We start from the raw sequence: 26,822 nt of genomic DNA on the forward strand, positions 1-26,822 counted from the left end.
CCACGATTGTGAACAGAAAAACTTTGTTATAATCCACCAATTAAATTCAGGCACAACTAATTTCGACGCAGCTGCGTCATCTTCAGAAACAAAGAGTAAAAACATGATCTTAGTTTCATCACCTAGGTTTGAGGGGAAGGGGAGGAAGACGGTAGGTGGAAGAGGATGAACACCTTGCAATGTGGAGTTGAGTGTGGGAGGTAAGGGTTGGATAGGTGACCCTAGCCTGGATGACATACATAAACGTTTTTTTAATTTTAGTCTTTGTGCCTGAAGATGACGCTGCTGCGTCGTAACTAGTTGTACCTGAAAGTAAATTGGTAGGATGTAGTAAAGTTTTTCTTTTCATTTTGGTACAATAAAATGACCTTCCACAAGGTTGATCCTGAGACGATACAGATAACGAATGTGAACTTCGTGTTGAATGTGAGCGGCTGGTAATATCTGATTTTAAATAATTAATTAATTTCGAGCTCAGTCACAAATTGGTGCAAAGTTATTTGCACCAGGTATGCAATTAATCATGAAAAATCATTTGGCTTAACCATGATAAGAACCGCGATATTCCGATTGCCCGTAGGCATACTACCAGTTACATATCCAAGTCATCTTCCTCCAAGTTAAACTTCAGACGAGGCTTTCCAATATTTTAGAAAACTTCCTTGGTAGTGTATATGATAGAATACCTGACCAGCTTACGGGAGATCCAGGTTCTTTGTAGGCTTAAACATATGATTATTTTATTGTGAATTTCATCCATGGTGTTAATGATGAAGGTAAAGTATTGTGATGGTTTGCTGGCCTCGGTGGCGGCGGGGTAAATACCTTGATGGCCACAAAAGTGGTCGTGGATTCGAGTCCCGCCTGGGTAGGTTACCCTTATCCAGGGCATTGATGTTCTCGTATATTTAATAGTTAGATTAATAACTCCGACAAAAAAATGGTGCCGAAACAGCCGAAATGGTGCTGTTTTACACCGATGGAACAGGAATTTTAGGCCGATGGTACGTGAATACATATTATACGTGATTACATAAGTTCATAGGTACGAGGAAGTTGTCATTGTTAGGAAAAATACGTCGTTCTTTGAAGGTATTTAGGGGGCTGCATACTGATTAGTCAAACTATTTAGCCAATTCTTCAAGTCAAATGTCACCAAAGGAGTATTTATTTCTTCCTCCATTCACCTTCCATGGGTGTCCTCTTGGGAACACGAGTGATAAATTCATTGCCCCACACCCTTTTCCTTCTCTTTGTCACTCTTTAAGTATTCCCCAATTATCAAATAGGCGCCTCTTTCCTTCCGTCTCAACTTCCCTCCATTCTCTGTCCTATGTCACACGACAACCATCCTCACATTCCGAGAGCCGTCCCGTCGCGGTGGGAGATGGGATATAAAACCGACCCAAACAGACCCTCTCCACGTCCCCAAAGGATTACAAAAAGGACCACACCGATGGAGAACTCAGCCGTGGCGTGTAAATCACACTCTATCTCTCCCACTTTCGACGGGTCGACTCCCATGGCACCTTCATCCTCCTCTCACACGGGAACTCTCCTTTCCGTTTGCTTTGCTTTGTTATTGAAATTTTCCTACCACTTCATTGAGAAATGAACGCCAAATTGTGGAAATGTTCATGTGTAAACAAAAGAGTTTTTCACTTTAGTTAACGTCTTGGAATGTGGGTATTTAAGAATTAAATGCATAATTTTTGGCCACCGTTTCGGTATATTTTTATACCATCAGCTTTTTTTGCAATGAATATGATTGGTTTACTTTTTACTGATGAATATATAAAAATATTATTAAACATTGGACAAAAATTTTGCATTCAATTCTTAAAAACCTACGCTCCAAGACATTAATTAACGTTAAAAACTTAAGGTTAAGAGAAAGAAAAAAATCGAATCTTTTATAAAAATAACGAAATAAAATTGTGTTGAGTCGCTCGCTCACTAGTTTTTGGGAATGTTGAGAAGATTTCGGGGAGTGCTTCAGTTCCCTGCAGGTCCCTCTTTGGCTACGTAACAGATGATTAGGGAATTATGTCCCTCTTACTTTTTTGACTGCCCATTTTTGCCGTCCCATTTTCTATCCCTGAGAAAATACGTGAGTACTATTAATTGGAAATAATAGCTTTCAATCGCCAGTCAGTCAGGACATTATTCACTCATGCACGACAGAAGTAGTGATATATTTAGGTTTTAAAGGATCCGTCGACAACCAGAGCCATTGCACGATCTTTACGGCAATAAGGATCGAGATATATTATAAATGATGACTCAGCTATAATTTTCCGTATAATAGAAAGTAATAGTTCAAATGATACTCGTACGTGTACATAAAAATTGATACTTCATAGTATTGCTAAAACTTTAGGAAGGTGATGAGGCTAGGAAGGTATTGAGGAAGATGACACTACATCCATGGATGGCATTAGAATTTATGGGAATTCGTTTTTCCCCCGAAACATGAAGGACTTTAATAAATGCTAGTCCCAACTTCGTTAGAGCACTTTATTTTTTATGCGTAGACGGCTGTTGTCCTAACACCCCCTGCCACACGCCTTTTAGGCGGCTTGCGGGGTATTATGTAGATGTAGATGAAGAATAAATTTTCTAGCTAATTTCATAATCATCACTTACCACTTTGACAACGTGAACGAAAAATTCTAATACCCCAAATGTTTCTCCAAATTATACCGTGGTTATTCAAATGAGCTGCTCTATTTGTTTCCTCTTCAAAAGAAGATGAATCACTTAAATGAAAATTCAGCGATGATTTCTAATTTATAATATCCGCTTTGTGATTATTTTCCATCTGCTTCCTATGAAAGACTCGCGCAACACATTATTCCGACACTACCTCATGGGTGGTCAGTGGAGCAGGTGACAAATTTCCATTTTGAATGCCAAACAGAAATGAGCGAAAAAAAGAATACGGCTGTTTGCGAGTCTTCTCGTCCTTAGAGAGACGAAAAAAGACGGCATTATAAAATAAAATGTGCCTTCCACGGCAGCACTCCATTAGAAAATTGGAAGAGAAGACACGAAGAAAAAACATGGGAGGAGTGGAGAACAGAAAAACATCACGATTACAAGGGTACAACGCGTTGTAACGTTTCGCTTCCATAGAGGACTACCTCGGTCTCAAAAAATTAAATTTATAAAGCTCTTGAGTATATCATGCATGAGTGATGTAAAAATGAGGATGTTTTGCGTATATTCAACCTTGGCAATGTATTAGTACAATGACAATTTGCTTTAAACGAAATAACATATATGTGCCTGAAAATTTAAACAGTACCGAGTAAATATAGTAAGTAAAGACAATAAAATACTACTACATGCACTCGTACTTTATATACGGATATTGTGACAATCACGGGTGACTGTTAGGAGATACTGGAGATACCATACCGAAGGTCGCGGGTTCGAGACCCGCGTGGATAGGTTACCCATATCAAGGGTATGGATGTGAGTAATCGTTTATTGTTAATATTGTTCTTGAAATCCTCGATGTAAAGGCCCATGTTCATTGCGATGTGTTCTGGGGTGATTGAAATAAAAATAAAAGGGATTTTTTTCACTAAATCCGACAATCCTATAAGTTAGAAAAATACGGAAATAATTAAAAATATGAGAGAACGTAAATAATTCAATTTATATCAACCGTTATCGCGGAAGCCGGTTGACCGTAATACGTAAACGAAAAATGAAACGGAAAAGGTTCTGATATTTCGACATGTATAACTGTGGCCTTTCTCGTGGTCCAAAGATAGCTAGCTACTCCTTTCTTCTCCGAGAAAGGTGGTTGTGACACCGAAATTAATCGGAAACCTTTTCGGCCATTCTCTTTTTTTGTGCTACTTTCCCCACTCATGGACATAGAAGCAACTCTACACGCACATTCTACCCTTCCCTCCGACTTCCAAAGAGCCTCCCATGAAGACTTTAGGTTATAATCAATCTAAAGGTCGATGATTTTCCCGTCACGATTATTATATGCCCAAGCCGACGCGGACGCTCTCCGTAAATTCCTCCGCGTTTTCCATCCCGTCAATTTCATTTTATTATCTATCCTTTCCCTTCCTAAAATCTCCCGTTCAGAGGGATTGAATTATAGCCCACACTCCCGCGCTAATTACCTGCGAGAGAAAAAGATACTCCGCTGGATTATTCGAGGAATTCGCAAAGCAAAGGGAATTTAGTGGCACGTGCGATTCGTGATGGAATAAATTCGTCAATTATTTGTATGAGGATGTAACGAACGCACGTGGGGGGGAGGGGGAATTAATGTCAGCAAACTGAGAAAACAGGGTTTGCAAACACCAGCCCTGTATTTACCCGGGAGTGTTCATGATTAAAAGTCAGCCCATTTTATACATTCTACTTAGCAGAAACATCACCAAGGATGATGTTCTCCATAAAAAAAATCAATTTATCTAACCAGGAATCAATTTTTTTTCATGGCTGATTTATGCGTGTAATCCAGCGTGTAAAACTCGGGGATTAAGATAACTCATGAGAGCTATTGGCGTTGTCACCCCTGCATTTTCGCAAAATCTCTTTCAGCTTGAATTCGTGGATTTTATGGGTGACATAGGCTTAGTGTAGACTAGATTATCTATGAAATGAAATTAATAAAGCCATAAAACGCGTAGGAAAAATTCAATGCATAATGCATCTACTTGTCCTTTCAGATTGAGTTTGATTCATTTATGCCAATTTTTTGAAATTATGAAGAATCGTTGGAATACTTGGGTGGCTAATCTACGGACATAATATTATATAAAAGATGCCATAGGTTGGACACAATACTCGTTCAAGAAATCCAAAATTTATTTTTTTTAACCCAAAACCGAATTTCGAACTTTCTAACACCCGTACTCATAGTATATTGCATATTAGTGGAAAATTGGCTGTTGCAAATGCAAATATCCGATAGAAGGGTATTCGTTGATACCGTGTGAAGAGAAATTATTTCTCCAATATCGTTATTTTGAGGAACTACATTCATAACCTAATAGGAGAAAAATTGTGAAATATTTCCTCAAAAAGAATTTACTTTTAATTGTTTATTAATATTTTAGCGAAAAGCTGAATACTGCATTGCTATATAATTGAAATTAACGATTTCTCTTCTGCCAAGAAACGTTTCCCTACCAGTAGAAAAACTTCTGCCCAGCAACCATTTCATTTTAATACACGTTGGCTGCCATTTTGTTCGAGGTTCTCTCCAAAGCGAGACACCACTATTGCGGCACCCAGCCTTAATAGATATTCCTGGGAAGATTACAGCCCCAAAGGCGCTCACGACCCTCGTGCGTGGGGAATAAAACAATCATCACGCGAATCATTTGCATCGACGAAAAACAGCGATACTACGGACATACTTTACGACCGAAGTCACTCCACGCGCGAGACAGGTGTTCCTGGTAGCCGAAAAATATATCGTTCAAATCTCAATGTAAATTCGATAGCCGACCACAGCTATCAAAGCTGTTGATAGGCGAGGCTGATAAGATAGCTCGCAGCGTACCTTGCCCTGCAACGTGTAAAACTCGGGGATTAAGATAATTCCTGAGAGATAGTGGTTCTGTTACCCCTACATTTTGGAAAAATCTCTTCCAGCTCGAATTCGTAAATTTTGCGGGCTGCATGGCCTCGTGCAATATTTAAAAAAGCGCATGTATTCTGATTTTCGTCGCATAATCGCCAAATTAGGTGGTATCAGTAATATTAGGTATAAATGTGCCTAGAGAGAGAGCCTGTCAACCATGCACTATGGAGCCTTTAACCCGGTCGAAATCACAAGAAGCCCCTCTGCACACAATTCGCCGTGAAAGGAAAGGAACCCTCACTAGGCATACCTCAATGGCATGCGTCAATTACCATCAAAATAAGTCAACAATCTTAAGATTGATTTGAAGCAACTTTACACTTCGATATTCTATCGACTATCGCTGTCATATTTCCGTATTTCTACCCTTTCACATCCCTAATAAAATGCCCCACGGAACTCAATTTCGGCAGTCTTTTGACTGACTTCCCGTTCATTTGTCCTTCGACGATTGCCTTGATTAGACCATCACCTCTCAAGATATGGGCGATAAATTTTTTCGTCTTCTTAATAGGGTTTTTGAAAGGCTTTTATTTTCTCCCATTCTTCTTAATTCAATTACAATACTTGTTACGGCGAAAACCTATTCATAACTCTCTCCTCTGTGGGAGCATCTCACTTAACAATTCCAATGTATAATTTACTCTATTTGCGAGCTCTCATTATATGAAATTTGAAAATTAGCGACTAAGTAGGTAATTATGAACTTTTTTGGATTCTAGACTTCTTTACTCGCAAATATACTCGTTTAAAATATGGTGCTAAGTATGATATGGTTTGGTATTATCATGGTTTCAATTGTATTCTTTGGAACAAGATTTCATTAGATCCCACAATATCACCGTCCTTACCTCAAACATTATTGATAATTTTGAAGGGTTTATGCCCGGAGATGCTTTGACACCTATCGAAACGAGTGGAGTTGTCAAGCTTAAAAACTCTTTCTATTTAACAGATAAACTTTTTCAAATGTTGGGTTTATTGTATTAAAAACATGCCCACATGCTCAAACGATGAAAAGATGGCCCAAATGGGAAAAGATGGCAAAGAGAGAATCTCCCAGAAACGGAACCAAATTTATTTTCGCTCACCAGGAAAAGATGCCTCGAATCTATTTTTTCACCACTGGCAAATCCAATATGCGGTCAACAATGGGGATGGTGAACCCACGTGAAGATTAACAGGAGAAAGGGCGAATGAAACTTTCACATCGACACGGGGACGAGATGAGGGACCACGAGTGTCCTGGCGTCTCTTATTTGGCCGTTTATCAGGGTACGTATAATCACACCAAGGTAAAGTGGGTTCGAAGATTTTCGCGGCGTTGATCGAATGATCTCTGCATTTTCTTCGGGCCCTCATCGCATTCGTTCGTTTTGTGCTGACATAAACATAAAATGCAGCTGATTTCATCACCTTATATCTGAAGACGCTGACAGCAAAGTCAGCGAAACTGTTGTCAACAAAATCCAACAGAAGCGGTGAGAACTCTAAAGAAATGCAGAGATCATCCACTCCAAAGTAAAGCCGGAGTGTCGGCGAATAATTCGCTTACTTTGGGCTAACGAATTAAAACAAAAAATATCAATTATTCAATTTATTTTTATAATGGTAGCTGATATCACCAGTACTTTTTGTATTTTTTAAAATGTTAGTCTTGAAGAAGGCGAATGAATTCCCCAAAACGTCTGAATTACTCAGAATTACGAATTATTTCCTTGACCAAGATTACAGTAAAGACTCAGTATGGACGATGGTCTTAGAAATGACAAACATTATTTTAATCCACTATTAAAAATATGCATCTAATCTTAAATGAATAGTTTTACAACGATATTTATTTTAGATTATATGCATATCTGTATTTTAGATTATAGATTTCTGTAAATTTTTCGTTAATAACAACTGAACCTCGCGAAATATATTTTTTTATACTCTGCCTTTTTGACCCGTTACTTTTCAGATGCACCGAAAGAAATAAAATTTCGGTGCGTTAATCAAGAAATAACATTATGCGTCAATGCCACAGTGAATGAAGTCTCCCCGCAATGGAAGCCTGGTGGGAATGCTTTTTTTTTTTTTAAGTTAAAGGATCTTTTCGATGTCATCCACTACCACATCGAACCACATGCAACCACATACTACCATTACCCCAATCCGGTTGAATTCCCATAAAGAATTCGTACAATAAATTCATCAGTAAAGCCTCAATTCCAACAATTTAACTTCTCTACTTTGAAAAAAATATTCACATAATCCTCTTTTACAGTTAAACGCAAAGCCTTGGTGATTTCACAATGAAAATAAATTCCAAATCTAATCGCTTAAAAAAATACGCTGAACTTCGCACTATAGGGTATTTTCTGTGAAACTTAGTCGTAAAATAAGTATATTAGTATAAATGTTCAACTGACATAATGGAGTTATTTAATTAAGTGAAACTTACCCTTTTCCACGTGTAAATATAAGCGACATCCATGAGCGTGTAGTCCTCCGGCAGGCACACTCCTCTGTGTATAACGTCCACCTGAAATGCAAACAATTCAGCCAATTAGAAAGAGAAGGATACCATGAAATAATTTGGCAAGTTAAAAAATACACACATTCAAAAAGAAGAAATACGCTGATTCATCGGAAATGAATAACATTTACTAATTATATAGCGTAATAGCGTACGATAGGACGAAATCAAGGAATACCATTTGTTCTGTGCTATTCAAGAGCTTTATTACCAAGAACAGATTTAAGGCCATTTAATATTGCGAATTTTTCCCTTTTATACAAATAAAGTATGCGGAATGAAAACTGATTTTTATACAAATAAATGAAAAGGCATGAAACGTGATTGTAATGAAGTCAGTAATAAAGTATTGACTTCATTACAAACACGTGCATCTACAGAAACCTAATAGTATCAGCGTCAATACATATGGAAGTACCCATGCATATATTAATATGTTATTCTTTCCGGAACCATAGCTCTCATGTCATAAATCATAAAATATGCTGACTCTGAATTTAAGAGCGTTTGCGGACTTCTTCACGACTTAACTACAACTTTAAATGGTATCTACCTATTCTATAACATCCTGAATAGGTATCAATATGCTAAAGATGGATCTTTATAACCTCTATCTATCTCCCATGCTACATCTCCTTATAGCAAGAGATACATTTCGTTTTATAAAATATACGTGTATATACCACGGAAAATTTTGAGTGAAGTTATGAAGTAGTCGCAAAACGCTCTTGAATTTAAAGTCGGCTCCCGGAGATAATAAGTAGGAATGTAGGTGGTACACAAAAAATAATCACAAAGCTTGTCCAGTGCAGGACGATAGACATCTAATCTAACAGTTTACCACCACTATCGACAAAGGATTACCGAATAGGTAGGCGATGTACTTTCGCGAAAGAGCCGTGTTAACATTAACGGGAGTTTTATCGCCGGTAGACAATCTCGGAGTCAGCAGCGGGAACCGGGGCGGCTGTTTTTGTGTGGAGGGGGAGAACATAATCAAACAATTAATCCGATTACCGCGGCAGTCCGTGGTGTAATCGGGAAGCGTGGACTACCAGAAAGGGGAGGGGTGGAAATTCTCTCTTTCACGGGCGAAGAAGCGTTCGGATGAAACCATTCCGGACTCGCCGGTCGAGTGCGAGGGAAGTGGATGTTTTGATGCCTGCAGTGCCATTTGAATTAACCGATTAGTAGCGGCGCTCGGCCCCATCTAACAACCCCCACCACTGACAGCCACTTGGAAGTCTCCCCTCGCCCTCGAATTGGGTAACTTCCTGCCTGAGGCTGTCGGTGGCGGGAAAAAGAGAGGGGGTGGGTCGAAGGGAAAAGACTGAGGAAGTGATACGGAGGCAGTGATAAAGGGCTCTTTCTCTTTCCCCCTTCTACTTATGTTCCCCTACCCCACACTCTTTAAAGACGCTATTAAGAAGCCCCTCAACGAAACATTTCTTTCCTCCCTCTCCTCATGTAGCAAGGAGAGTAATCAAAGTAGCCAACTTTCCGCGAAAAAGAGATTTGTGTCAGACATCTCTTTCCGCAAGTTAAGGGACCCGTTGAACATTGGATAAATGAACTACATTAGCCTCAAGTCTTTATTATTTACATAATTAACAGTGTCCGGCGACACCTTGTGGAGATGTTTGATCTCCCTGAGAATAAACTATGAATGGTAAACTTCCACACAATTTTATTTAAATACCGACCCGGTTTCGACACGTAATGTCATTACCTAGGTACCATTTTCAAGGTACCATTACCAAGGTACCTTGAAAGGCGACCTCAATTCCATTCCCTCCACAAATTTCCTAACTTTGCAAGGGATTTCATCGATCTTTGGTTCCATGATGGCGCTATAAACTTTATACGGAGTTAATTAGAAAGAGAACACAGCTCTGATCGGAAGGGCAATATGGACTAAGCTCATTAATGTTTAATTTTTTTGCGGTGAAAAAGCCGTGTTACATGGCACACAGGACAATAATGCTAATTGCGTTATATTCCTCTAATTAATAGGATATATTCAAATTCCACCTTTCACCGACAGGAGATAAGTGACTGTATGGACCTCTTTGTAGGCAGTTGCGGCCACGGCGGAGAAGGGGTAAGTAGAGTCCATAATAACATCGCGAGAAAGGACTTCTCGATGTGCAGGAAGAGGTTTTAGGAGGGGGGTGAAGAAGGAAATGAGAGGTGGAGGGGATGAAAGTCGGTCGTTGGGTACACTTGGTAGGGTGGGGAGCGAAGGAAAAAATCTCACGGCACTTCCCCAGAAAAATGTGTGTGTGATTCCTTCGTTCCGCAGAATGGACACCTGAATGTGTATTTCATGCTCCTGGGAGATAAGAGGGATTCGGCATCGCATGCTTCCGCTGCGCTGGTGTGAATTTTCACCTCGGAGTGACGCAAAGAAATGGTATTGTGTGTTTTCGCAACGCGTTATTTGTCATACTGACGACCCTATTGCCAACAGTGGAGTGCGTTTTTACTATTGTACTCGTGGAAAAAAATATGGTTCGAAAAGGAGAAATTTAAGTAAATTTCACCGCAAAACGTTTATTCACAATCTGTGTTACAACGAATTAAGCCGTTATAAATGGTGTGTGCTACACCCAGGTCATTAATGAACGTGTTACGGTGAAATCTGCATAATTATATTTTTTGACATAATTGAAAAAAATTCACTTCATAACGCCTTAAATCTTTTGGGTTTTTTATGATTTCTCTCCTGCCATATATTGTAGTGAAATTGGAATTGATTAATATATTCGGAAATGATTATATAAAAATATAAAATGAATTCAAACAAATTTGTTTCGTAATTCAAAGTAGTTGCGACAAATTGAATAAATTCATTAAAATACCAACGATGCTTAGTAAATTTTTTTCTGAAAAACCTCCTTATGAATTAATCGCTACACACCTAACCCTCGCCGTAAGTCAGCATTCCAAATATCCACATAAGTGATTAATTCATGTCACATTATAAATTTTTCTCGCCAGCTGGACTGAATTACCTACTCTAAAAAACCCTTTATGGAGAAGACGGGGAAACTTAATCGGCCACACCGGTAGGTATAGTGACTTGATGAAGACAGTTGTCGATGACGAGAAGAAATAGAAATGCATGGGACGGCTCTTCCAGTTACATTTAGTCAGCATATTAAGGTTTTAAAAGAGAAGAATTACATCACCATAAAAAGGTTGTCAGATAGGAGAGCGGAGGGGAGACCTGCGTCAAACCTATCTCCGTATTGATGAATTAATTAGATACCAAACACAATCAAATCTTATTTGATTGAGCATCATCATCACGACTAAATACTGGAATTATTCTCCCGCCACTGTACTGTTTGAACTCCTACACAGAAACTGGCGCAGGCTGGGAATAATAACGCCTCTACGTGTCTGAGAAACTGAACACAAAAAGAACGAACGCCTGCTTCCATTCCCCACCCGCGGATACTTGAATGGAGATAAACTTGGCCCCATACCGTGGCGACATCTGCCCGTCGAGTGTGCATTCTTGCGTTATAACCAAAGCCGCTTAAATGGAGGAGGTGAGGATAGCCAAGTGGAAAGTGGAGAGAGAGAGAGAGAGAGAAGTAAGCAATAGAGCATGATGGGAACTCGGGGCGACAGTCTCTTTCTTTATTCTTCATCCCCGACCTCTCTCTCTCTCTCAGCCATCCACGCAAGCGACACGCGCGGGAGACTGGAGCTACGCGAAAGCCTGCGAGAACACGAGATTGTGGTTGATACGATATTATGCTACACTCTTAAAGGACTTCATAGCCACTTCCCTCGAGTCCGTATCCACCTCATACTCGTAAAAAAGAGAGCCTCTAAGCCGAACGAGCGACTCTTCAAAGGACATACGAGATCGAATCGTTAAGTCGGTGAGGGGGAGGGAGGAGGGGAAGAAGCGAAGAGAGTTGTTACTTTTTTTTATCGGCTGTCCTTTATTTTCGTCGCGCGCGGCGACGTAGGCGTCCGCGAAGGGAGTGGGGGGGGGGGGGTCGGGAGGGGGAGGAGGGGAGGAAGATTGCGTAAAGAGAACACAGTGACGCCCACGAGGCAGGTCTCTTTGAACGCACTCTCTCGAAGCACGCAAGAGGGAACATAAACACGCAGGCGGGCTCCCGCGAGGCGGCGTTGCCGGCGCGAATCGGTGAGAATGTTACGCAGCAGACTGCGATCTGTGCGGGCGGGCTAGAATGCAGGGGCGGAGAGAGGTTATCGTCGAATGAATGGATATTTTATAGTGCTTGATTAAATAAGTCGTTGCGCAATATTTCCACGGATTTTTTATGGCGTACCACACGCTTCGTTGTAGTGTACAACTCTCACTATAGTTAAATTCCTAGCATCAGTTTTGTTTGCCCCGTCGAAATTTATGGTATTATTATTATATTATTATTTTTATTATATAATTGTTATTACATTAATATCATTATTATTATTATTATTATTTATTTTCCTTTAAATTTTCTTCAGTTTTCCTCTTCCTCTTTCAGTTGTAGTTATTGACCATAATAGATGCATCCCGTTGCCTCTCAATGAAACGTATCGAACAATCTCAATTAACATTGGAGTGTACAACGAAACGCGAAGTGCTCAAATACGGGTAGATATGTTAGAAATATTGTTCAATGACTAATTTAATCATTGCACGATTTTCCAACTCATAGTGCCTTAAATCATGTATGATGGTAATCATTGTTCGCTGTAGGTAGAACAAATAGCTGACAATAAAAGTTTCAAGATGTGTATTTACTAATATTTAGTTCTTGATGAATCTCTAGAATCTACCGCAGACATTTAAATACAAACCTAGATATATTTCGCTAGATTCTTGACGAGCAACAAAATTAATTCATATAACCGACAGCAGCCCATAATGATCGGGATGAATAGGTACTTTCAAAGTTCTATTCCGACAAGGAATTTCATAATATCAGGTAAGTAATGGAATGACTTCTTGGATTTACACATTCCAGGTTTATGAAACAACTATGCCTCTTACCGCTCATCATATAAAGATTATTGATAAAATGTCTTCAACAAATTCAAGTTTCGGAAGAATCTCTCAGCTTCAACGAAATAAGAGGAAGTTTTGTGGTCAACCAACCAACAGCCGGATTTCACATTGCATCATGAAAGGTGAAGACGAAAATAAAACCGTTATCGAGGCGGGAGATCAGTTCTTTTCGGAGGACTCATACGAAATCTCTAAGCTAGAAACTGGTTCTTGCTGCGGAAAAATGAATACACACTCCACATGCGAGTCGAATGAAAAATCAAGCAAAGGGGATGAAAATAAATGGACTCCCGGATATTTCCCCAGAGAGTTTTGTCGACGGTTTTATTGGCTCTGGCTTGAAGACACGCGAATCTCAACCCCTCAAAATCCAACCGAGAGGGAATTTTCAATGGTGAACGCCGCAGAAAGCATTTTCTCAATGACTGCTGGCTTTTCCGGGAATGTTTTTTAACTTGCGATCATACGGAGTGCCCTGGGAAACCGTGAAAGCCTCTTATTTCATCCACGATTCTTGGTAATATTTTTATAGACCAGCTATCTCTCACTAAGTCGCGTTTGGGAAGCGTGCGGGCTTCGAAGATGAAAGAAATATTGATAAAGTCGATGAGGTTTTCACATGAATGTTTTCGAGTTCAATTTTTATGTTTCTATGTATTTGAGGAACTATAGTCCTATTCGTCCTCTTAAATCAATTGAATAACAAAAATACCCTACCAATTTGGCCAATATTCTCCTCACTGCCAAAACTACCATATCGTTGAGCACCAGAAATTATATCCTTTAAAATGCCACGCGCGTAAGTCTTAAATCTAACTCCGCGGGTATTTTGAGCCCCAATGACATAAGAAAAAAACAGCAATGGAAGAGAGAACGATTCGTCCGGGGAAAGTGAATGGGCTGATTCAAGATGCAACGTGATGATATTGCAAAAACAATCGGTCCTGGGACACTCAGCGAGTTGAGAAACGTCGCGCCGAACAATGGACGAAAAAAAAACATCGCGAAAGGGAAGGAAAAAGCTTCTCTTTGGCCAACGATTCTGCCTCTGTTGTCTCTTTGGACGCGAGCGACTGGAGAAAGGAGACTTGCGACGGGCCCGAAATCACAATTCGACCAGGCCATTCAAGAGACATCAACCAAAACCTGCGAGGGGATCTCGCGACTGGGGAGTCAATATAGGGGAACCCGAGGCGGAACGGGGTAAGCGATTTTTAAGTAAGTAAAAAAAGCGGCAATAACTATAACCAGGGGGATCGGATTGGTGTGGTGGCTAGAGTTTAGGCTTCGCACCCAGCAGCCTCGGGTTCAAATCCCGGCAGTGGCAGAGAATTTTCAGAGATTGCCCGATCCCTGCTTGAGTGCTGTGCGGAGGACATTTCAAGCGCAACACTCCGTCCGTCGGATGGGACATTAACCGGTTTGTTCCCTTGGCGCCTTTCGTTTAGAGCAGGCTAATGTCTACGCCGGGTTTCTCTCCACCCTTCCTTACCTACCCTTCCCACATGGCGCAAATGACCTCAGCTGGCGGTCGCCTCCTCCAAATACCATACCATACCAACTATAGCTAGTCCAGATTGGTGTTGCTTAACTTATCAGCTCTCTTAGTCTTAAGGGCTCTCATATTCAGCTAGTCTCCAGGTCTCATGTTAATCTTGATCTGATATTTCGCCATTTCAATCTTGATTGCATGCGCAGGGACCTTAGATAGCTCTTTTGCTTTCATTTATTCTGAGGTCATAATTTGGCGATCAAGTACGATACCATTACGGAGAATGCGGTGCTAAAATTTCTGCAGTGGGTACTTCTGCTACATTAGAAGAGGCAATTAATTTCAGGCCCATCAAATACCATTCCTACAGGAGCGTGACAGGAATAACGAAAAAGCACAGGCCTCCTCATGAACCGTTCTTCATTCTATCGGCTCGCTTTCCGAATAAAGCACCATGATAAATGGTAGACAGCCGACATGAAGTTCACCAGCCAACAACCTTGCATTCATCGCCGGACATGAAGAGACTAGACAACAAAGAAAAGAAGAGAGATGTAACTATCAACCTCGGAGGAGTGTATCGATTCACTCTCCCGAATGAGCAGATGCAGATGGTCTTTTGCGTCTACTTAAAGAATCCTCACCAGGTGGTTTCGAAAGGGATTAACTCATCCAATCTCTTTCCGACGAGGATGAAACAGCGGCAACAAAAAATCATCGCCAGTCGATCCAGCCATCAATCCACCTTTTTGAGTGCCGTTGAAAATATCGCGTGATCATCAATCCGTCGTCGATTTCTCCACACTTTGAATGCGATCGTGGTGTGAGTGATAAACGCGAACTTGCGAGGAAATTCACTCGCGTGCGCGCGGAGGGATCTCGTCCGGAGAGAACTGCGCGGTGATTAGCGGAGGTGATGAAACTCATCGAGACTCCGATGGATGTTCCTCAGTATCCCGAGAAGGTGAAACAGTTCGCTATGATCCGAACGAGCGCGTGTCTCAGTCTTCTCGCATCAGCACCGGTATTTTAACACAGATTGGAACATTTGCACCAGATATAAATTATTTCAATATGTGGAGCACCAAAAATTATTGTTCAGCGAAGCAGGGGCGCAGCTAGGAATTACGGCTGGGGGGGTTTAGGTGCGACTAATACCGGGGTGTGTGGGGGTATGGAATACCCACCAGGATAAGCGGTAGGTGCGAGATTAATAAATTGCGAAATTTTAAGATAAATGGTTCAATATGGTGAGTTTTACGGCTTTCTGAGGGATATTTTATTAATACTTACACTATTCTATAAGTAATATCAATCCAATTAAGTAAAATGGATTAAACTTAAAATTTCTCTGAATTTTGGAGGGGAGGTTTCCCCCAAACCCCCTTAGCTGGCCACTGCAGCGAAGTGGATCACGTAGATATCACTCAAAAAAGATATGTCAGTCGACCTTCAAACTAAAATATTAGTTTATTAAAAAATACCATAAAGTTTAAGATAGATTTGAACCTTTCCCGGTGAATGGTGGCTGTTAATATCTCTCAGGTTTCAACTAGCCCTGAAAAACTATGCTATGAAGCTTTGTCGCAACTTTGGTAGAAATGGAGTGCCTAACCCGGTGTAAAGCCCGAGAGACATTCACAGCTATCATAAGGTTTTTTTTCCATTTCTTTCCATTAGACTCCATGATGTTTGCTATAGTTAAGGTTTCACTCAACCTTTCCTTTTTCAACTATTCTAGTTTTTATTCCAAACATTTCATTTGTAGGGTGCATTTACTTTTTTTTGGAGTTATCGATTTTTGAATCCGAAGCTAGCGCGTAGACGGATCATAAAACATCTGGCATAAATAATGTTAACCTGTGCATAAGATAATGGGCATATTATATCCCTGTTTAAATTACCCTTCGTATTTATTTGCAAAGATTTTTACCGTTCCCATGAAATTTAGTTTTTGTTCTACTCACGTAATAACTACACCATCCGTTAGACTACTGGTCAGCGTAGAATTTCAATTTCATAGATAAACTCATGAATTCTTAATACAATTGAAAATTGCATTAATAAACTGGTGCCAGCAGCTTTTTATGAACTAAATATACGAAAAAATGATTTTCCACACAGCTTCACCGTGAAATCACCATATAATATCATACAATAGCTAATAAATTATTTATGTGGAAACATAAATTCAGTTTCATTTGCCTTCCTAGCGCGATGATAACTATTCCCTACGATTATTTAAGAGAAAATTGCTTCCCCATCATGGAAACAAGCACAAAAAATCAATTACGACACATTACACCACTGCATGAAAACAGCGTCATTGGGCATGAAATTCCGGTGCATAGTGTGCAGATGTCACAAAGTGGTAGAGTTAAGCTGTCTAGTGGATAGCTCATTTTCCTTCCCAGCGGAATTTGAATGAAGAGATTCTCTCTATTCAGGAATTAATGGTAAGATGGCAAAATTAAAAAAAAATATATTTTTTGCTTCCTTAGAATACCACATGCCCAAGCGCTCATCTTTGCCTCGGCGCGAAAGCAGGTGGGAAGAGAAAAAAAGATTATGGAGTGTCCGAGCAGGATAATGGCCCCAGTTGTAAAATGAGAACACAAACCGTTCTGCTATCCGTAATATTTTTCACGCAAGGCTTGACGAGATGTTGGAATTCCTCAGAATCGCTGATTAAAAGCAGCTGCGGAATTTGAAGGACATAGCCTCCGCCATTTGAAAGGGCAGGATTATACGTTTTAACCTTTTGGTAATGGCCATATAGAGTTCCGTAATTAAGCATGGGTCTGAGAGGAGAATATTTTCATATTTTAGTTTTTTTTATCCAAACCATTTCAATAATCCCATCACCGACTTATGACAGGGTCTGACGCAATTTTAAGTGTCAGGCAAATTTAGTTCACTAAATTCTGCCTCGAATGGTTTACTTGCTCTTTCACAGTAACTTGCAAAAAATGCTGTTTTAGGTCCTTCTCTTATATTCGCTAAGAGGAATATCGCAAACATATTGCCAATATCTTTACATTGGAGACGCGGTCGTCCTATCTGTTTGGACCAGGCTTTTTCCTTCTAGAACATTTAATAATAAAAAGTAAGGTGTTCCATGAGCTTTTCTTTCCTGGTTTTAAGAATTTTAAATAGTTTTCTTTCCGTTGTAACATGATTTAGCCTTTGATATTTTTTTGCTAATTTCTATCGTTCATGTAGTTTTCACCACTCTCGTCCAGAATATAATTTCTTCATCTCCAAGTTTGATTACATCCCTTTTCCTTAGTGTCTATGTCTCTATGCTAGAACAACATTTTTCGGAAATTTATTTCTTGTGACAATAACTTCATTTAATTTCTTGTTTTGATATATATCATGATACTTTTACTTCGTTGAACGTTATTCTACTCTACCGTTATTCTATTTTATATTCTCTTCCAAGGGTTTCAATCCATCTTCACATAATCTCGCTCATGAACCATTGGGTGAATGAAAAAAGAATGCATAAATACGGTCAGTGGAGCTGACCCTCGAAACGTGTGATTTGACAGGTTTCGAGCGGCATTTACACAAACGCGTCTGCTTTGTTTGCGTCCGAGAACTGTTTAAGAGAGGTCTCCACTGAGGATGCACCGCCCCATTGCGAAATAACGAATGCAGGAAAGCTGTTTAGCACCCTCGCGAAACAATTCCAAAGCGGCGGCTTCGTCAACCCGCAGCCTTGACGAGACCGAGCTCTGATGTTTGCCTTGAGACAGTTTTCCTCGTAGGTGCCATTTTTCTCAAAGGCGACAGCTTATACCTAGCCTCGTTAAAAGCGTTGACTCTCAATTATTTCTCTGTACACGGATTTCTGTTCGCTGACTTTGTCAAGCAGTTCCTATAGCACGAGGACGTCCTTCAAGAATAAAAAAATGACACCGAAAATTTCAGATAAACCTAAGATTGAATTTCAAATTTAATTATAGCGTGTTTCGATAGAATCGACTTAATATGCTTCATATTGATCACGAGTACCGGCAATGTTCAGGACTTCATTATCTAAAACTCTGGCGTGGTGCATAAACGTATTTATTTCAGTTTCAAGCACACTCCTCGAATTTCATGTAAAATAATTGATGTGTTGACAAGAAAGATTTCGTGCTTTCCCAGCGAATAGACTTAGTGAAGAGTTTTCGGGATCGCCACCTGGTTAGGAACTCCATAACTGCCGACGTTTCGATGACCAAGTCGGACATCGAAACGTCGGCAGTTATGGAATTCCTGGCCCGGTGGCGATTCCGAGAACTCTTCACTATGATGCGTTGACAAGATTCCACGATTTTTATAAAAAATTAAATAAGATGTCATTGCGGATAATAAAAATGTCATTGAAGGCATTAAAAGTTTAATGAAACCATATTTTTCCATTTTTATAATTATTCATCAATTATCGCTGTAATTGAAGCTAGGAAACGTCAGTTAATTAAAAATTTGCGGGTGAATCACCTCCAGCAGATGAAAAAATGAAGTTTGAAATTTAAATGTATTGGCAATGAATGCTTTGTACGCAGTAAAGGTGCATGAAAAACTGGAATTGGGTACATCTTTTCAAAGCAGCCTTAATGGAAACGTTTTAAAACACCAAAAAAAAATGAGGTTTCAGGAAGCGGGACATCAGAATAAAATAATAAATATCATCAAATCTATGCTCGGTTCTCAAATTTCAATGTAAACTTTTACGAGACAGTCATTGTATTCGATATTAAAAGAGCTGAGTATAGGTTAAAAGCCCAAAAGCATTAGCACTATAAAACTAATAATTTTCTGTGCTCAAAATATATAAAAAACGAATGATGAATTCCTAGATTCGCTCATGTTTCAGGTACTAGGCTACGATTTGCCAAAGTGCTGGTAAACGAAAGATTCCCCAGAAACATACACAACCAGTCACAATTACATTGAAGTATATTTTATCCATTTTTTTGTAAATTTTGCTGCGAGGGGAGATACGTCCCACCCGATGTTCATGCATTTGCGCCCATGATCCTTCATTACATTATTCCTTTTCGTCCTTTCGTTGGCCGGCGTGGAAATCAGCCATTGCATTCCGAGAAGTCACCCTCTTACCTACGCGCGATCGGATAAAGGAGGTAGAGCTATCGCTAAAATCAGCCGCGGGCTCTTTCTGAAAACGAAGACCAATCGCGGGGGAGCAGGGACGAAGGGAAAGAGTACCAGCCTAGAAGTTAACATTAGGGATGGTCGGATCGGATACCTCGGATCCAAATATCCGCGGATGTTGCCCTTCATCGGATACATCGGATCCAAAGTCGCGGAAGACATCGGATCTGGATCCGAAATTTTAAATAATAGCTTCAGTGAATGCAACGCCCCATAAGGGTGGAAAGAGTTCCGATTCTATCTTCGAATGAGCCGTCGCATGCGATTCTTGTCCTACTCACGAACCGTTTTGTTTGAAAGCTCTCGCAGAGGTTACGTAGGAGAATTTCAGCCGTGGAAAATAAAAATAGCAAAATACGACTGGCACTTAGTGTGACTCTTCCCAAGAGATTGAAAAATCATCGGGGGAATCTCAGCGTCAGGAATTTGAAAATCCATTTGGATCCGAAAATATCCGTTCCGAAAGATCCGGCTCCGAAAATCAAGGATCCGATCCGAAACCGTATCCGAAAAAAATCCTGGATCCGCCCATCCCTTTAAATATATTCAGGAGAACAGTTGGGATTCTGCGTATGAGGCTAGGATGCCCCTCATCGCGTGACACCCTTCACACCTACCCGCTCGCCCTGCTGAAGAAGCACATTGGGAAATTGTTTACGACGTTTAAGATATTGTTGCTGATTGGCTTGATGAGGCTAGGCCCCACATCACGTGATACCCTAACCACCTGATAAAAAAGCCCAATGGGCGATTGTTCACAATATTTACGATATTGTTTCTTATATGCTGTAATTGTAATATTCATAATATAGTGTTTTCGAAAAAAAATCCTTTTTACTTCCTTTAGTTATGAGATTCATGCATTCACTCGCTCACTCTGTCATACAACCCGAAGGTTGGTTTACATAGGTAAGGGTAGAGCTCACCCCAGGCTTCGCTACAGGCGTATGAATGATCACAAATTGAGGGTAGGGGGACTTTCCTTAGGTGGAATAAATACTTCAATAAATAAATACTTGAATCTTCGGATTTTATTTCCCCTGGTCACCTCGCACTCCCAGGATATTGCATTTGGGGATATTCGAAGTCTTCGACCGGGATTAGAGTTCGAAACCTTAAGATGCCAAACTCCCCCATTTACGAATAGCCTCTGAAATTGAAATTATTTCATAAAAGATAATTTCACCAATCGCAACAGTCATGCAGGAGGTGAATAAATCGTAGCCAGGGAACCGAAAATTAAAATCACCCATAAGTATGACAAGCCACGTGGTACATGTTGGCCTGAACCACCTGCTACTGCGCGGCCAGGAAGGGGACTCGTGTTTCTGTAAACTCTTCTGGAGGTGCCAGCCGGGGGGCGGTAGCGTGTAAACGCGGGGAAGCGGAGTGCTTTCTCAACGAAGTCACCTCATTGGCAGACAATAATCGACGATTGATTATATCGCGGCCCCCGCCGGGAGGGCAGTGTAATGGGAATTGGCCGTAATGAGCGGGGGTGGATATCCGATTCACCGCCACTTACAAACTACAGCTTGATTAAAGTGATTTAAACCCTGATTCCTACCGTAGGCAGCCGACAATTTTCCGAACAGCGAAGTGGATGCCTGGGGAAAAGAACTGGGTGTGGAGGCGTAGGTTAGGAGGAGGAGAGGAGGCGAAAAACCGCCCTTTTACGAGGATTCGCGTGTTATTATGCGTCGATTACCCATGCCGGATCCCCTGCGAGCAAAGTGGGTGCGTTCTTGATGATCACCGATCGCTAACGCGGCGTGATTAACGGCTTTAACATGGTTCTGTCCTCATCCACATCCCGAGATTCAGATCCCCGCCTTCCTCGGCCGAGGTAATGGTAATGGTGAAAGTTGCGCGCTTTCTGGAACCGATTGGTGGCGAAGAAATCTTTTTCACACGCCTACGCCCGCATTCGATAATGATATATGAGGAAATGTGTAAATCATATGCATGTTCCTGCCTTGCTCCATGACCAAGTGATGAATGGTCTACTGTGAAAATATCTCATCGTCTACATTCATCTTCTCTTTCGAGTAAAATAAAGGAATGCATCATAATATGAAGATCGATTTTATCAGAAGATTGTAAGTGGCGCTAGTGGGTCATTCAACCCCCTAGTGTATCAGTCGTAATTAAAATGGTCAAAGGCCAAACAAGATTAAAAATAATTTATTTTGTGTCGATTTCAACTTGACTCTCTATTGCGATTTTTCAAAACATTATTTTTATAATTTATGGCGGCAGAGTGTCTCTTCAGTAGTGACCCTTAGGACAAAACGTGTATGTTGAATTTAACAGTCATTATGAATCTGTTTTCACATCATACAGAAATGAAAAAGTAAAAAAATCTCACTTGAAGGAAATTTAGGTAACCGAAGCAAACTACGTGGCGGAACGATCAGCCAACATTACATCTAAAACGTCTAGTGCTTTGTCTAAACGCAACCATCGATAAATTAATACCTATCACTAACATAGACATTTTATGATATTTGTTTCAAGTTTGATTAATCAGTCGCTATTGTTCGTCATTGCACGATATCCAAAATCGATATGAGGTCTTATTATTCATTTGAAGTGATCGAAGTTTGATGGCCGATGTCCTTCGTCGAATAAGCATGATCTCGATCCTAAACAGCGACTTCTTCCCCAAATAATCTCTCGAACTGATAATCTTCTTGATAATCACGAAGACTCATGAAGCCATAACTCATAACTTGTGAACAACGAATAAACGAGAACAGTTGAAAAAAGAAAGGGCGAGAGAGAAAGGATATTCTCATCGTAACACCGCCGTCTTCGTGAGAAGATAATCGTTTACGATTCCAAGTGCCGTAAAACAGCACGGGGATGGCTTCGACTTGAAAAATGCCCCCGCTGACAAGGAGCAGTGTTTCAAACTCAACCGTGATTAACGCGCAAAAGCGATCCATCTGCACACGGGACGAGCTGTTTGCTACTCCAAGCGTCAAAGCTCTTGAGACCATTCCAATCAGAGGTTCGCCATCTTAATTTATGGAAGGACCGGCCTGTTCTGATGTCTTATGCATTGGAAATAATAAACGGTTGAAGAAAAAAAGTAATTTTGGTAACGCATTCATACGTGTCGTCCAACATAAATCTATTTCGACCAAGTGACTAAAATAAGTTTAAAATTTGTCAACAGTTCTGTATAATCGCACGAATTCAAATGCATTGGTCACGAACTATTTTACGAGACTGGACTAAATATTTCTTTCCAGTTAAAATTGAATGAAGAAAATCATATTTCATTCTTCGCTATCCTCTAAACACGCCGCATTAGGTGGAGTGAACCAAGTATTTTTAAAACATCCTCATGGCATTAAAATCCTAGTTTTGATACTCTGCGCTTCCATTACTTCTTAACCTATGCCAGTTCCTTTACTTTCCAGGAGTTAGTCTTTCCGGTATCATTCTTTAGCTGCCGTGAGAACTTATCTCCGGGTCTTCCTCTATTGATTTCTTCTCTAATATTTCCCGCCATCCTGTAGCCCACGTAATTGCTGCCGCAGGTGAATTAATATTAAAAAATAATATTCGCATTAATCGTTTGTCTTGACCTGGATTCGTGATTCGGGCCCGGGCCGAAAAATTCTTCTGAGGTAGAAGATGAGTCTAGATTTAAAGTTGCGCCTGGAGAATGTCTCATTATATCATATTAAGTTAGGTAATATAAAGAGTCAAAACTCAAGCGCTCATCACAAAATCCATTGCAAGCCTATATATCTCCTTTTCCACGATGGTTAACTTCAGACGAAGCTATTTCCTTTGCTAAGAACATCTGGGGCGTATTCGAGTTACCTGAGTTCGAATTCCGGTCAAGGCAAATTTTTCTTCTGTGGTATCATTATGAAATGTTTCGATCTAAAAGTTAAGTTCCCAGATATTCTCTAGAATTCAACAGATTCAGGCTTCAATTGGTGGAAGGTAGACATTGGTAGAAATAAATAAAAGATATTAGCACTTTTCCACAACAACTACAGTGGAAATTTTGTGGAAAAGTGCTACGATATTTTATTTGTTTTAATAAGTCTCTAGAATGTGTAATATTTCGAAGCCTACCGCGTGAATGGCGATGAAATATACATGAATCGCCACGAGAAAAAAATCGCCTGAACCGGAAAATCGAACCACAGACCTTTGGCTTTCCGGGCCAATGCACAGAGCACTACGCTATCAATAAATTTGATCCAAAAGAACCTGGATAGCGTAGTGGTCTGCGCAGTGGCCCGGAGAGCTTAAGGTCCGCGGTTCGATTGCCGGTTTAGGGGAACTTTTTCTCGTGGCAATTCATGTATAAGTCTCTAGATAGTTTAATACTATCTAAAAGTCGTTCTGGATAGTCCTGTATAGTCCGGAAGCGCTTCCCAGCATTGCGTATCGCGATCTCGTGAAGGGCTCTCGGAATATGGGCCAAAAGCATGCCACTCCGCTCGGAGAGTTTACGGCGGTGAAACCGCAGAAATCGCTAGATGAATGGCGCTGATTCTGAATGGAGAGGTGAACTTTTGCCTGCTTGTCGACCCTGAACCGACGATCAAGGAATTGCATCTTTGATAGCGGAGAAGGGATTCGTCGACGCAGGTGAACGCGGTCTTACCCGGCGAATTAATACGGGGCCCGGTTCATAAAGGAGGATAGAGATTATATTGCAAAACGTAGCGGGCTACGAGCTCCCACACATAAATCAGCCACTCGTTGAGGGCCGACTGACTGAGATTAGAAAGTACGTGCTCACAAAATGGCCACTCAAGTCGTGTGTGGAGTGGCCGTTGTGATATGCCATTCGCCGTTACGTCACATAGCTCCCCATGTGAATTCTGTTGTGTAACGCACCGCTTCTTTATGTGCACAAGCGCGACGCGCCGTTCAAAATGGTTAGCCGGAGGATGGCCATAATAACAGTGAATGCCCGCATCATGGGTAATTTATTGGGGTCTAATGGCTCAAAATGCGTCGTGCCGCACAAAGCTTTCCAAAGAATTGGGAGCTTTAAATGTCAAAAGAATTAAAGGACTAAGTACCCACTATTCCGGTATCTATTTTGGCTTACAGGCTACATTAATTTAGAAGGGAATAGTGAGTTTTCAGGCCGCCAGGGTTGAGCTTATTAGACGAAATAGTTGCAGCTATATATTAAATCTGAAGTTAACGATCGCGGTCATGAAGGAATGACCTCACGTGAATTTTGTGCTGCAATCCCGAGTTTCAACTCTCTGTATCACATTAATATGAGCATTATTCTTTGACATTCAAAATATTTATGAAAATGTAATTAAGGAACTGGAATTATTGTTATCAAAGTAAATGTTCACAGATTGGATCCGAGAATCGATTAAAAATGGAACAAAGCAGATGATGCATTACAAAATTGTCTTAATTAAAAAAAAATGTCGTCGCATTATCAACCATCTAAACCTTCCAGGAAAGTTTCTATCAGTATTGCTGATGCGTAAACTGAGTTAAAAGAGTCAAAGTAGGCGCAGTTTCCATGTGATGGGTACAAAAACTTAAGAGGCCATATTAAGAATTACTAGGATATTTCGATTGGATGGCTAGGCAACTAGGCTGAAGAGGCATAGTGGAGGAAGCAAAGGATGAGAGAGAGAGAAGAGAGGCCCCAGGGTTACTGTAACAACCGCCTCCGCCTTTACCGCGAGAGCAGACCGTGTTCCGGCTGAGTCCACGCCACCGTGGGAATTCGCGGCATGGGCGTCCGACCTTGTGCGTAAACTTATATGCCTCTTCCATACACCTCACGCAATTGAGGAAGTTGGGCCTAAAAGTCGACCCGAACCACTCAAGTCAGGTTGTCAATATTTTCTTCCGTGTATCTCGTTAATAGCATGGTTTTGAGCTTGTTGTTTGGGGTTTGGCGAATCATGAGGGTTGTGACACTAGTTCTCAAGGTAGAGCTCCCAATTATTCCTCTTAATAGAGTTTTGATTTATTGACCAAAATTCTGTCGCAGTAACACACCTATTGTTTCCATCAGGTGTCTCAAAAATTTTCACCCCGGATTCTTTCTCATTAACTATCAAACAGCAGTTTGGCGGACGAAAACACACACGCGAGGTCCAAATAAAAACGAATGGAAGCAGAGAATTTGTCTACAATAACTTATTGTGTAGTTTTAGGACTCGGCGCGTAACGTCCTTGCCTGCATATCCAACGGTTTCGGCTTCGAATCACGCCTGGGTGGTTTCTTTCTCTACCCAGAACATGAATGTGTATGTTTGTGAGAGTTCATTGCAAGTGAGGACCTGATGAAATTCAATCACTTATTTTGAAATGCGTGGCATTCTATTTTAAGGTTTCTTGGTTGGATAAATTTTACATACATCATTTCTTTTTTTAAATAAAGTATTACGCTTGATGATTATGATTACTCATCGAAACTCGAGTCACTTTATTTAAAAAAGAAGTGATATAAGTAAAATTTATCGAACCAAGAAACCTTTAGGACTTGATGGTTCCGTAATCCCTTGAAATAAAGATGACATAATGATTATCAGTATTAATATCATTGGAAAACACTACTGCGCGCCTCCATTTTAATTCGTTAAAAACCGAAAGTAGACCTGTGGCACATATCTTGGCATGGAAAACGTAAATTAGCGTAGATATAAACGTTTACGGGTCGGATGTGAGTGCCTCGCGGGCCGTAGTTTTGGAGATCCCTGGTTTACACGATCAAAGGAGACCGGTGGGCGGGGTTTGTCCTGGGATGTTGGGGGCGGTGGGAAGCGGTCTCGATGGGAGCAGATTTATTCTTGTTCCCCAACGCTCCAACGCCCTGCCCAACCGCAAGAACATGAAGGTCTGTTGAAGAGCAAGTCGATACATGCCAGGGGAATTAATCAATGAAGGGTTCACTTTAGCGTGTGCCGAAAGCCTAGTGCTTTTCCATTCCGAGGACAAGAAGGCCAAGCAAATAGGGTTCAAG

At 40.7% G+C, this 26,822-nt stretch overlaps 1 protein-coding gene across 1 annotated transcript in view; it reads right to left on the reverse strand.

Annotated features, from left to right (window-relative positions):
- The window catches only part of LOC124158110 (polycomb group protein Psc-like), a 243,835-nt gene that overhangs the window by 21,870 nt on the left and 195,143 nt on the right, over nucleotides 1-26,822 (reverse strand). The window contains exon 7 of the mRNA XM_046533290.1: nucleotides 8,070-8,150. Coding sequence (XP_046389246.1) covers nucleotides 8,070-8,150 — 81 coding nt within the window. The remainder of the gene's footprint in view (nucleotides 1-8,069; nucleotides 8,151-26,822) is intronic.

Source organism: Ischnura elegans, chromosome 4 (genome assembly GCF_921293095.1).
Source record: "Ischnura elegans chromosome 4, ioIscEleg1.1, whole genome shotgun sequence".
Taxonomy (NCBI): Eukaryota; Metazoa; Arthropoda; class Insecta; order Odonata; family Coenagrionidae; genus Ischnura; species Ischnura elegans.